Source organism: Cryptotermes secundus, unplaced genomic scaffold, assembly GCF_002891405.2.
Source record: "Cryptotermes secundus unplaced genomic scaffold, Csec_1.0 scaffold359, whole genome shotgun sequence".
Classification (NCBI taxonomy): domain Eukaryota; kingdom Metazoa; phylum Arthropoda; class Insecta; order Blattodea; family Kalotermitidae; genus Cryptotermes; species Cryptotermes secundus.
The window spans coordinates 47,433-61,735 of NW_019742559.1; the positions used below are offsets into that span (position 1 = coordinate 47,433).

The following is a 14,303-nucleotide window of genomic DNA, read 5'->3' on the forward strand; positions in this document are numbered from 1 at the left end:
GAGTGCTAACATTAAACTGACCCTCCACAAAGCTCTTATTAGATCTGTAATGATTTATGCTAGTCCCGCCTGGGAGTTTGTGGCAAGACACCCATCTAGTGAAATTGCAGTGCCTACAAAACAAGGTTCTCTGCACCATTGGCAATTTTCCAAGGCGCACACTGGTCCGCGATTTGCACGTGGCATTCAAAATTCCACACGTATATGATTACATAACAAAATTATGCAGGCAACAAGCAGAAGTCATACAAAATCATGAAAATGAGAATGTTCACATTATTGGTCAAGGTGAAGCCCGACATAGAAAGTATAAGAGGCTTAAACTTGGCGGCGGTCAGGCATACGAGTACGTATGTTCAAGTGACTAGACTACCATGGTAGCAAATAATACTAGAAATAGGGCATAATCTGGTGTACGAAGCTTGGATTGACAGACGCATTGTATATATTGTACATAGAAATAGGAATTAAGACTAGAACTACATTGTAAATATATGTCAATTCTGACAGTGGACTGACTAGGGCTGACAAATGACAGACCCGAGCTCTCCTCAGAGAGGGCGCCACAAATGGACAGGACAGCAACTTTCACAAAGAAGAAAACATCTGGTCATGAGCCCCAACTGGGGCTCGACACTAAGACGGCCCCTTACGTTGACCGTCAGTTGCGACATGACTTCGACTTTGCAGTTATCAGTGCGCCAAAGACACCTGCCGCACCTCTCCAGCAACCGTGCTCTGCTACCAGACAGCTAACGCAACTGCCACAATTCTCCAATAACCACGCTCTGCTACCAGACACGTAATGTAGCTGCCGCAGCTCCAGCTACCGAGCCAAGACAACGGCTCAGTCATCTCTTGCACCGTAGGCAGCTGATTCTACCGGCGCATGCAGCACCAAATCACCGGCTGGACAAACCAGCTGAACGGCCATAAAGACCTGGTCTACTACAAAGGAGAAAATTCTGCCAGCGCACTCACGGTGGAACAATCTGCCCTTTTCAGGGCCAGCCAACTTTTGAACATCAACATTTCACATAGCTTCGCAGCGATTCTGTACATTCAATTTATATGATTTAATATATACAATTGCTACAGTTTTATGTGGTTGTCTTTCACAACATCGACAATCCCACAAGCCTATGCAATGAAACCTGTCCAACAATGCAAAAGGTTAATGTTTGTGTAACCCAGAAAAATTAATTCTAATCCCTGGGCATGCATCTCAATAGAAGACTGACACAGTCAAAGCGCGTCAAAACAAAACGAAAACAGCTTCATCTAGATACAAAATAAATGCACTGGCTACTTGGAAGATCAGCATTTTCAGTAGAAAGTAAACTCCTCCTATATGAGTATAAAGCAGTGCTCAAACCCATATGGACCTATGAAATTCAGCTATGGGGGACAGCCTCTAATTCCAACATTGAAATCATGCAGTACTTTCTATCCAGGACTCTCTGATCCATTCTGAATGTATGTTGGTACATGGACAACCACAGGATCAATGAAAATCTACAAATGAACACAGTGCTCAGAGAAATAAAAAAGTAGAATACCAAATACTTAAGACTGAAAGGTACACCATCCTAACTCTACTAGACAAACCTGAGTAAAACGCCAATACAATAATTAAAATGATACCTAAGTGACCAAAATAAACCATGTGAGTTACACCACTGGGCATAACTCATTCACGAGCCAGGACTTATTGAATATATATACACATTTATCGCAAATTCTGCAGATTATGTATGATAAATGTGTGAAAAAATCTGGATGTCGACCAAGGAAGAGTTTGTATGCAACCAGGTATTTTTAGTACACACACTGCAGGAGGTTAGTCTTCTTGATGAAATCCCTCACAACTTGAAGAATGTAACTGCCAAGTAACAAGATCCCAAATATTTCCAGTATATTCTCATATTTAGTAGTGCATATATTGAAAATCTGTGCGGTAAAGAAACCACTCCAATGTACTTACTTGCAATATTACTCATACCAGTATTGCAAAATTTTCAGTTCACTCTGCAATCACTAAACAATAGTCAAAGTCAGAATCTTAAAAACGTTCTAATGTAACTGAAAATATCATAATCAATTATTTAAGTGATTTTCAAGAGCTAAGTATACATATGATGGCTTTATAGAAAGGAGAGAAAAGAAAATGTACTGCTGCACTGTAATCGTTTTGCACCCTCCACTCACTCACTCACTCACTGGCCCCTTACGTTTGGGCCACTTTGTGATGACTCTTTTTACCACTTTTTACTCGCTCATTTACTGGCCTTTATGTTGGGCGCTACTTTGTAGATACCTCTTTTACTTTGCTAATAATTATCCCAGGGTTGTTTTTATTTTACAAGGAGGTGAGGTTTGTTGATTCGGTATAGCTGAGGGTCTCTTTTTCTCAGAGCCTTTAACGGGCCTCAACTCCGAGAAGCAGGAATGAACTAAAAGCTACACAAGTACATCAAGTTTAACTGGTTTATTATTGTTGAACACTTACGTTGTGCCACTTTTTAATACAAACTCCGAAATCAGTAACTTTAGCTCAATTAGTCGGCACACACACATATCAAGTTTTGATGGTTTATTGTTAAACATTTATGCCCTTTGTTACACAATCTAATGTTTCTTGCAACTTGTTTGACTTTGTATTTATATATCTTTGAAGCACAACACTTTTTGATATATGACATAAACACCGTCCCAAGTGCAACAATTTATTGTACTTCTTTTGTCTTGCCCTCTTCTACACTACATGTTTCGGCCGCAGATGGCCATCATCAGGTGTATGCACTTACGTAGCTGTTACACTGCATCTAGTTTAAATTTAAAACCACAGGTCTTCACAATTGTTCTTTTCGTCGTTACCAACAGGTTTTGATTTATCAGAATCTACTTCGCTGGTATCTGTCTGCTTTGTGCATTATCTTTGTTGCCTACACTCGTCAATTTTGTTATTATGAACTGGCACTTTTAAAATCTTCAGTTCTAATTTAAAATTCTTTTAAAAATTAAAATTCTCAGGGTTACTCGCCCTATGTCTGTAGTGCTGCAGCAGCCTCTTCTTGTTTACATGTGCACACGTAGCAAAGATAAGCAGCGGCCGCACACAGGGAGCCTACACAGAATAACAGTGCTGAAAACAAGAAGTAGCCACTGCAGCACTACAGACATAGGGCGAGTAACCCTGAGAATTTTAATTTTTAAAAGAATTTTAAATTAGAACTGAAGATTTTAAAAGTGCCAGTTCATAATAACAAAATTGACGAGTGTAGGCAAAAAAGATAATGCACAAAGCAGACAGATACCAGCGAAGTAGATTCTGATAAATCGAAACCTGTTGGTAACGACGAAAAGAACAATTGTGAAGTCTTATGGTTTTAAATTTTAAACTAGATGCAGTGTAACAGCTACATAAGTGCATACACCTGATGATGGCCGTCTGCGGCCGAAACTTGTAGTGTAGAAGAGGGCAAGACAAAAGAACTACAATAAATTGTTGCACTTGGGACGGTGTTTTATGTCATATCATATAGAGTGCAACAGGATGCTTAAATATAATATTGTACAACACTTTTTGCTTGTATTCTTACTATTTATAACTTTCAAGTGAATATCATAAGTTTTCTTTTGTATACCAAGAGCCGGTGTGTAACTAACACAAGTTTTACGTCTGATCTCTACAAGAGCCGACAACTGACTTCCTTTCGAATGGCGAGGTCCTTGGTCCATCAGCTTCTTGGCATTTCCACATCCTTAAATTGTAGTGATTGGTCACATTTGAAAAATAGGAGTACCTTAATTAACTATTCTTCCAATCCGTTTAGGGATTACAAGGAATTTAGGCTTCTAAGACCTAACGTACTTTCTGTCAGAAACTTGACAAATGTTAAGCTTGGCTTGGGTTATGGAAACTCCCTTCATTAAGTTACGATCTGCACAAGCTGTCAAGTATCGAATTCTCAAAGACTGCCGCAGTTACACTTTCAAGCTAAAATTCTAAGAAATATCCACAGGGTTTCTTCCTTTCTACTGCACGTGCAAGAATAAGCTAACTCTTACATGCAAGAATAGGCCTATGTCTCACTAACTTGTTAATTGCATCCCACTGTGGAACAATTAAATTTCTAACTAATAAACATAATTACATTTAAATGGGTGTATGGCAATGGTGCAGTTACAGTACCAATTGAACGTTTTCCTTAGCTTGCAACACTACATCCTGTAACATATCTGTGATATAGGATGAGACACATAATCAGCTTCAAGCAAAATAACTCATGAATAAAAAAAAGGGATCGAAGTGTCAATAAAACAAATATAAAATTTTGCACTGTTTTTAATTCTATCCAGAAAACACAGAACATACAAATTTATAAATGAATAGGGAGACAATTACAAAGGAAAAAAACAAATAATCCTAAGCAAACAAATCAACTCCAACATTCCCATTAGTGGAGCATATCCATTTTCAGTCACACAATATTCTTCCAACAAATATGGTATATCATTCAGAATATTTCAAATATTATACACAAATTTTCTATCCGTTCAGCGCAAGCAATATCACTGCATTATTCTGACTGAAAATCATTAATGCAGCAATAAATTTGGAATGAGAGAGAGAGAGAACAAAGTATTATAACAAAGCAAAAAATGACATTCTAGCTGTTTAATTGTCATTTTCAACCTCAACTTTCTGCTACTCGTCAAACTCTCCGTCCATACTGACATCTGTCTGGTAGTTCTGTTGGTACTCATTTGAGTATGTTTAATTCGGCTTCTGTGAATCAAATTTTATCCATGTCCTCAACATCAAATTCTAGCTCCTCGTCAGGCTCTGTGTACACATTGAAAATGTTATCCTGGTACTGCTGGTACTCAGACATCAGGTCATTCATGTCTGATTCTGCTTCAGTGAATTCCATTTCATCCATGCCTTCACCTGTATACCAGTGCAAGAAAGCCTTGCGATTGAACATGGCTGTGAACTGCTCTGAGATACGCTTGAACACCTCCTGGATGGCAGTGGTGTTACCAATGAAGGTTGCAGACATTTTGAGTCCTCTGGGTGGAATATCACACACAGCGGTTTGCACATTGTTTGGGATCCACTCAACGAAGTAGCTGCTGTTCTTGTTCTGAATGTTCAACATCTGTTCATCAACTTCCTTCATGGACATGCGTCCTCGGAAGATAGAAGCAGCTGTGAGGTAACGTCCATGCCTTGGGTCACAGGCAGCCATCATATTCTTTGCATCAAACATTTGTCGAGTCAGTTCAGGTACGGTGAGAGCTTGGTACTGTTGACTACCACGGGAGGTGAGAGGAGCGAAACCCGGCATGAAGAAGTGTAGACGTGAGAATGGGACCATAGTGACAGCAAGTTTACGGAGATCAGAATTCAGTTGACCCGGGAACCTGAGGCAAGTGGTCACACCAGACATTGTGAGGGATATTAGATGGTTCAGATCACTATATGTGGGAGTCATCAGTTTCAGTGTCCTGAAGCAAATATCAAAGAGGGCCTCATTGTCAATGCAGCATGTTACATCCGTTGCCTCAATCAGCTTATGGACAGACAATGTTGCATTGTAAGGTTCAACAACAGTGTCTGAAACTTTTGGTGTAGGTATAATAGAGAATGTGTTCATTATCCTATCTGGGTATTCCTCTCTGATCTTGTAAAGAAGCAATGTGCCCAAGCCAGAACCAGTTCCACCTCCCAATGAGTGGGTCATCTGGAAACCCTGCAGACAGTCACATCTTTCCGCTTCTTTCCTTACAACATCCAACACAGAATCAACGAGCTCAGCACCTTCAGTGTAGTGACCCTTAGCCCAGTTGTTGCCAGCTCCACTGTGACCAAAAACGAAGTTGTCAGGTGTGAAAATTTGACCGAAAGGCCCGGATCTGACAGAGTCCATTGTGCCAGGTTCAAGGTCCACCATTATGGCACGTGGTACATAATTTCCACTGGATGCTTCATTGTAGTAGACATTTATTCTCTCAAGCTGGAGGTCGGAGTCACCATGGTAGGCGCCAGTTGAGTCAACACCATGCTCATCAGAGATGACCTCCCAGAACTGCAGACAGAAAGTACCTACAATGAGTTATGAGGTCCACCAAAGCAGTAATTCATAAATCTAATAATTCTCTTATTCATTAATGCATGCACTTCCTTTGTTTTTGTTTAGTTTTGACCACAGGCTTGGGACAGCAAGCTTTCAGCCTTGATTGCCTGGCAATCACTGGCTGAAGGTAGCACACAAGAACTGGATCCAGGTACTATTTCTTGCATGAATGCAATGAACAGGATCAATTTCATGAACAAAGAACCAAAACAGTAATTCATAAATTAAAAAAATTCTCTTATTCATTAATGCATGAACTTTTTCTGTTTTTTGCTATGTTTTGGCCACAGGCCTGAGACAGCAAGTGTTCAGCCCTGATTGCCTGGCAAAAATTACTCCATATTACGAGATCAATTTCCTGATCAAAAGATGTGGTACTCCTCTGCACTTGTAACAAATTGACACAAGAATATTCAAGATCTGCCAGGTGAGTGAAACAGAGCAGTGGGACCAAAAGCCAATGTACCATAATGTGGTACATAATTGCAAATATGTTTCCTTCCACCAGATAACTGATCATGCACACGTCAAATTCATGTATATAAAGGAAGTCCTCAGAAAATAGAGGATCAATTTTACTAGCCTGACTTGGATAATGGTAATAATACTCCACACACCACAATGGCAGGTCAGATTAGAACTGCAGAAGATATTTTTTTTTCCTGAAATTAATCGTACCCTATCTCCCATCATGCAGATTAATTATGGAAGTTTGAACGTGACAATGGGTACACTCATCTGTGGAAAAGTATTTACATTAGCAAGGATGTCATCGTGCAAAATATGAAGTTGCTTAAAGTTGTTTCTAGCTCACAAGACAAATATAATTTTTAAGTGATTTTATAAATTTGGTTTAAACTCATTACAAATTCATGAGCAGGTTACACTGGTTCCAAAATATTGTAATGTGGATGGACACAGCATTGCTAGGTAACTGACCTCGAAACACCTCACGACCGAATACACGCAAGGCAACAATTGGAGTGGGGCCTTTTTTTTGTGAAGTCTATATTGCAATCTTGCAGTGCAATTGGTCAGTAAACACGTTCTAGCAATGTAGGCTTCTTTTCTGTGTGGTCAGTGCGGATGCTATATAACGACAATTACAGAGAGAACAGATGACAACTGTGTAGGCGACAAGCAAAGGTCATACAAAATCATGAGAATGAACATGTTCGCGGTATTGTTGCGGGGTTCGCAACCCTTTTTACGTTTTTTAATTTTAGGAACTTGAGTCTGATGTCTGGGGTCATGCCCTCTACTAAATTTACAGCACGCCAAGAGGTTGACCTGCTTCCTCAAAGAAAAAATGTTATATCTACCCTTGCTATTCCATAAATTAGTGGGGTCCTGGAGTGTTTCGTCTGGGACCTATCCTTCAACAGCAGCTGGTGTAATCTGATCTGCGTGAGGGTTCATGTCTCGGGACATTGGTCTGCAAGTTTAGTTTTAGATAGGTTTTAAGAAGAAGAGGAAAGTTGAAGGGTGCATTTTGTCTGGGTCGAGGCTATGAGAAGGCTGGCCAGGCTTACGTCCACCAGCGCTTGTATGTAATATACACTAAGAATCAATAAAACCTCTATTATCTGTAGTGAGTATTTGCTCTTTGTGGTTGGAATACCCGCTCCAGCAGCCAACTGACCATCACCATCACTGAATTATTACGCTACCGCTCGGCCAACATAATTCAGTCGACCCGCCACCATCTTGGGTCACGACAGTATAGGACAAGGTGAAGCCAGACACAGAAAATATAAGAGGCTTGAACTAGAGGGTGGTCAAACTTGCGACTGTTCAAATGACTAAATTGTTATTGTAGCGTAAGATATGTAAGTTAAAAATGATCTGCTCTGCAAAGCCTATACTGACAGAGGACTTATGTGTATCGCAAAAGGAAGAATTTTCAATAACATGTTATATGTCTGAAATATACACTTGATGAAAAGCTAAGTGTATTCGTAAGAGACAAACTCCTTCTTCTCGTCAGAAAGGATGTTACATAAGGACTATTTCTGCAAGAGTTCAGTTGGAAAAAATCTCTGGTCTTGGGCCTCAGGGGGCCTCATGCCAAGATGAACTTCTTGGTGTTAAACCGCCAGTCGTGAAGTAACTTTGACTTTGACTTTGACTTTGAACAGATGGCAGTATTTGGAGGGCATTAGCCAGTATTTTGGAGTATTTGAGAGTATTAGAGTGTGTTTAAGTAACAGCGACGGGAAGTTCGTAGAATACCTGTGAAGACCATGATTTATTTAAACCGTCTTGTAGTGCATACACTCATTTATCTCCTTCTCTCCCTCTCACTACACGTTTCGGCATAATAATGCCATCCTCAGGTGCTTACTTATCCACGCCAAACTAGTTCACTGCATGCCTTGTTCTCACATTAAAATAACCAAAATATGCATCTATCATATACACTGTCAAACGTTAAAAATATTAAAACTGTTCAGGATACCACATCACTACGTCGCACCCCACCACGCCAGTCACGCCCATTCTCCCCTGTTGGAGCACTCCTCCACTATCATGTGTGTGTTGTGCTTTTGTTGTGTCTTGCTCCTGTGACTGCGTGTCCTATACTGTCGGGCCTGCTGGGTATGTGTGTGTGTTCTGTCTTCGTTTTGAGTGAGTTGTGTGAGTTGTGAGTGATAACTCACTCAAAACGAAGACAGAACACACACACATACCCAGCAGGCCCAACAGTATAGGACACGCAGTCACAGGAGCAAGACACAACAAAAGCACAACACACACATGATAGTGGAGGAGTGCTCCAACAGGGGAGAATGGGCGTGACTGGCGTGGTGGGGTGCGACGTAGTGATGTGGTATCCTGAACAGTTTTAATATTTTTAACGTTTGACAGTGTATATGATAGATGCATATTTTGGTTATTTTAATGTGAGAACAAGGCATGCAGTGAACTAGTTTGGCGTGGATAAGTAAGCACCTGAGGATGGCATTATTATGCCGAAATGTGTAGTGCGAGGGAGAGAAGGAGATAAATGAGTGTATGCACTACAAGACGGTTTAAATAAATCATGGACTTAAATCAGTGCAACAGGACGCTAAAATATAATACCTGTGAAGATTTAAAGGGTGATTGAAGACCTTAATCATGTGCAATAATTGGAGTGATTTGAAGTGACAGTTTCTGTGTGGTGATCCGTTTTTAGGAGATGTCTCATGGAAGACAGAGAATACAGTTGCATATACAATGGTGAACTGGAAAGTGTGGAAATCAGCTATAGCGCTGATCTGGATGTACTTGGGTGTAATTAAGAGAGAGCGTGTAACTTAGCTGTTAATAAATCCAATTATCCGAAGTAGAACCTGTAATTTCGTCACGCGTACCCCCCTACAAGTGACAATATGATAAGACCCGTTTCATACTTACTTTTATAGTTAGAGTACACATTCATTGCAACTGCAACATTTCATTTCATTTCATTTGTTTATTGCATTTTGTCAATCCATATAAGGTCAAACGAACCTACTGGATATAGAATCTGTCATTTTTCAACATAAAATAATAAAATATACATTCATAATCATGTTTGAACATAAAATAATAAAATATACATTCCTAACCCATACAAGGACAAATGAAAACACTAAGAACCACTATACAAGTAAATTAGTGCAGTCATATACAATACAAAGAATAATACAAACACTGATACAGTTGTAGCGGATACATAAGCTGTGTAATTATATTATCCGTAGGAGAGACAATCAAGACAAAGTGTTCATTGAGAAGTTGATTTATAATATTCATCAATACTATAAAGAGCAAGTTCAGTGAAATAGCTTTTTAATGAAAGTTTGAACTTTTTAATATCTTTGGATAGCAATTTAATATTTGAAGGTAAGTGGTTACAAATCTTGCTACCTGAGTAAAGCACTCCTTTTCGAACTACTGATAGATTTGTAGAACGTGATTATAACGTGTGTTGAAATGATAAATATTAATATTAGCTATAAAATAATTTCTGTTCTTAACGACAAAAAGAAGGAGAAAATGTACTAAAACTGAAGTTGGCAATATTTCTAATTTTTTAAACAATCTGCGGCATGAATCCAATCTACCCGAACCAGATATAACTCTTATTATTCTTTTTTTAATTTTAAAGATTTATTATTATTACTAGCTGTACCCGGCCACGCGTTGCTGTGGCAGATCGAGTGAATTAAAAAATTCTGTTGGAAAGTAACCGCTTCATCTGCTTCCACAACAGTGTCGACGGACTTGTATGTGACTGCCTCACAGTGAATGTTAGACTGAATGGTATTGTTAAGTTCGTAGACGTCTTTGTTCTTGGCCGCAAGAATAGCTCGTTCACTCAGCCAATCATGATTCTTATAATTGGTTTGAATATTGGGAAATACTTTTTCAACCAATTCTTCTTTTGACGTCACTAAATTGCAGAAGTTATGAGGCAACGGAATTCGTTCTGAGGTCAGATCAACCGGCACCTTTCCGTTCCCAATTTCCAGCAATTGATGTGAGAATATCTCAGCTGATGGATCGTTTTGCAGCTGGACACGCANGAAGAACTAAGGCTAGGTCATTTTGGGATCGAATTGCTGCCAGAATCAATCTAATTAGGAACGTTTTACCAGTTCCTCCTGGCGCATCTAAGAAGAAGAATTCTGCAATCCCGTTTTTGACAGTTTGCATTATTTGATCGTAAATGCCTTTTTGCTCAAGCGTTAGCTTAGGAATATTTGATTGCACATATGACAAAAGATCACCCGTGTTGTAATTTTGTTCACGACGCAATTCTACATTGAACGAAGCAGCAGCAGATCGATTCGGTGATGGCATTCCCAATTGATTGAGAACTTTGTTCGCGATTTCTAAGCACAAATCTTCAACCATTATCAACGCTTCGTTGCAGATTTCTGCTGTGAAATCCATGTTCATATTGGAATTTTCCTTCCGTATTTGACGGAAAATATCTTCATCCATGTGCGATTTATATTTCTCCCATAACTCTGTTGGAGATGAAGGAGAGCAGGCGGTCAATATGATTGCAATCAATGCACGAATTTGATGTGGATGTGACGTGTTGCACGCGTCAGGAATGCATGTAGCGTGTTTGGGTATGTCACGCTACAAATAACTTTACGCCGTATTAATTATAGCGAATCTTTAAAGTAATTCACTTGCACACTTTACAATTATCGCCACTTGCAGTATTAGAGTTACCGGTTACACAATCTCTCGGCCAATACTTCTGTATCTCTTGGCGTCTAGGTTCCAACCTTCTTCTGCGGCAGCTATTCCAAGACTGAATGGGTGAGTCAAGGTCAAGGTCATGTTACAACTGACGGTCAGTCAGTCTGTCTGTCTTGGTTGAATGGGCGAATGAATTCAACCCCCTTTTACCCTAGGCCGCTGCTATGCAAATGAGCCTTTGTCATAACCGCGGAAACGCTGCTTTGTTGATTCCGCGATTCCTACGCAACGACCCATTGTTATTGCGTTGTCTCTGTGAGAACGCTCCGTGTATTCGTCGTAACCATGGAGATTCGATACAGTATCGCAATTGTTACTTCCTATGCAACGGTCTGTTCTAGCGTTTCCATAGGGGTGACTTCTGAATTCCAAATTCCAATTCTGTTTTTCCAAAGAAGCATGCTTTTACCTGTCACAGGTGTTACATCTGTATAATAGGTATATAAGAACACGCGCGCATTCGAATGCGACGTTGTGTCAAAATTTCAAAGCAGTCGGTGAAGAACTTTCGGAGATTTAGGATCCTGAACAAACGAAAATTTACATTTTTATTCATATAGATTATTTTGGAGAGGGTGGGTTTTTCCATGCACTGCGACCGGTTGTTGATCTATTGTGCATCCCCCTTTAATTATTCTACTAGTCGCCATGCCCTTCCAGTACTGGTACTCGATATCAGCCCTGTTCTGCCAGCGAGGTCGGCCACCTCTCTGGCAGTGGTCCCTGATACTTCCCCATCTACAGGAGGAATTGGAAACTACCTGGGCGGGAAACTTGGCCTAATTTTGTTCAGAGGTCTCCTAGAGACATGAGGATGTTTTACGTGCCGTAAATCTACGACTCGGGACACACGGCTTAAAGTTCCTCCCAGAGAACTTGTTCCCTGAATTTTTCCGCCCTTAAAAATTCCACGGCCTCCGCCGGGTTTGAACCCACGTACCTTGAGTCATGAGGTGGGGACGGAGGCCGCTTGAATTTTGAAGATACTCTCATTATAAGGTGCATTACCCCAAAAGATAATACCATACGACAATAAAGAATGTACATAAGAATAATAGATCATCCTCATTGATTCTAGTGACATAAACGGCTTTAATGACCTTATTGCATAACAACCCTTATTTAACCTTGATGATAAATCTATATAAATAAAAATGTAAATGTTCGTTTGTTAGCCCTCGAAAATCTCCTAAAGTTCTTCACCTATTGCTTCGAAATTTTGACACAACGTTGCATTCAAATGCGCTCGTGTTTTTATGTACCTACTAGCTGTACCCGGCCATGCGTGAATCCGGAAAGTATACTTCCATGGAAACGCAATAACAGTTGCATAGGAATTGCCGAAACAACAAACGCGTTTCCTCGGAGATTAAAGGATAAGAGGTTCCGTTGCGTAACAACGGATGAAACCGGAAAGTATTGTGACATGTTGAGCTATGGATGACCCCCCCCCGCCAGCCGTCATGCGCCGAGCGAAGCCGCAGTCAGTTGTATTGTGGCATTTGGAGTGTAGTATTTGTGATACTGCAGATAGCAGTAGTTCTAAAACTGTCAATTGTGTGATTGTAAGTGCGAATGTGAAATAAAATTCGCTATGAAGAAAGCAGTATCTAAAATTCGCTATATCAAATACGGCGTGAAGTTATTTGTCGCGTTATACACCTAAACACGTGACAGTATATTTCCATGGAAACACAATAACAGTGGGCCGTTGCATAGGAATTACTGAAACAACAAACGCATTTCCCCGGAGATGAGAGGATAAGAGGTTCCGTTGCGTAACAACGGATGAAACCAAACACTTCTAAAAGGTGTTCTGTGCTAGCATTTCCTAAGCAACAGATGAAACTAACCCTTCGATAAGGTATTCCCTATCCCGTCCGAACGCTGGCTATACGAATGTATGTATAAGAGAGTGTAGCTCCGGCGACTGTTCAGTATCACGAGTGTCTCGAGTAGCACGAGGTCACAAGTATCACAAGAGATTCCGAGTGAAATCACAGCAGAGATCCTGAGTTTCCACTCAGAGTTTTGGATTCGACTCTGGCAGCGTTTCCCCTGCGATAGACAACAGAAGGCTCATTGTAGAGCACCCGCCGAGGTATAAATAGTCCAGCTTGGACAAGAAGTAGTCAGTCTCGGGGCAGATGCCGAGGGATACAGAAGAGAGTCTGGAAGTAATCGCCAAAGGAGTCAGTCTTGGGATAGCTACCGCCGAATATAAAGAGTTTCGATTTGTTTTCATTTTGATTTAATTATTTCGTGTGACATTGTGTTGGAATTGGGCTGTGTCGTTTACCATAGCGTTCATTTCGTGAGTATAGTTTATTTTTCATTGTTTTTCATTTCGTTTTCTTAACTGTTTTCCTTATTTTTCAGTGCAATTGGCGGTGGGATTGAGCTCTGTCGATTTATCTGCGTTTGATTTGAAATATTTCGTTAGACTGAGCCACAGCAACGCGTGGCCGGGTACAGCTAGTCCGTAATATGGTTCTTTCAAGATAAGGTACTATCAACATTTATTCCTAAGAATTTAGTACAATTGATATTTGTAATAACTGAATTATTAGATATTATTTGCAATTCTATTTCCCTATGCTTTTTAGAAAGAATTGTATAAGGTGTGATATATCACAATTTAATGTTAGAAAGTTACTATTAAACCACATAATTGTTTCGTTCAGAACTAATTTGATATTATTTTTAAATTCTTCAGATTCATGTTTGATATGATAATACTTGTATCATCAGCAAATAATACTGGATTACCTACTTTCTTAACGGATAATGGGAAATCATTTATGTAAATAAGGAACAATAATGTTCCTTGCGGAACTCCATATTTAACTAGTTCCCATTTTGAAGACACTTTATTAAGTTCGGTATCTTTCATTGATACTCTCTGATATGTACCGT

At 39.9% G+C, this 14,303-nt stretch overlaps 1 protein-coding gene across 4 annotated transcripts in view; it reads right to left on the reverse strand.

Annotated features, from left to right (window-relative positions):
* Nucleotides 1-4,374: 4,374 nt before the first annotated feature.
* The window catches only part of LOC111873347 (tubulin beta chain), a 26,428-nt gene continuing 16,499 nt past the window's right edge, over nt 4,375-14,303 (reverse strand). For all 4 annotated transcript variants that reach the window (XM_033755064.1, XM_033755062.1, XM_023867995.2 and 1 more), the window contains exon 2: nt 4,375-6,095. In XM_033755064.1, the coding sequence (XP_033610955.1) occupies nt 4,800-5,960 (1,161 nt within the window). In that variant the 5' untranslated portion in view covers nt 5,961-6,095 and the 3' untranslated portion in view covers nt 4,375-4,799. The remainder of the gene's footprint in view (nt 6,096-14,303) is intronic.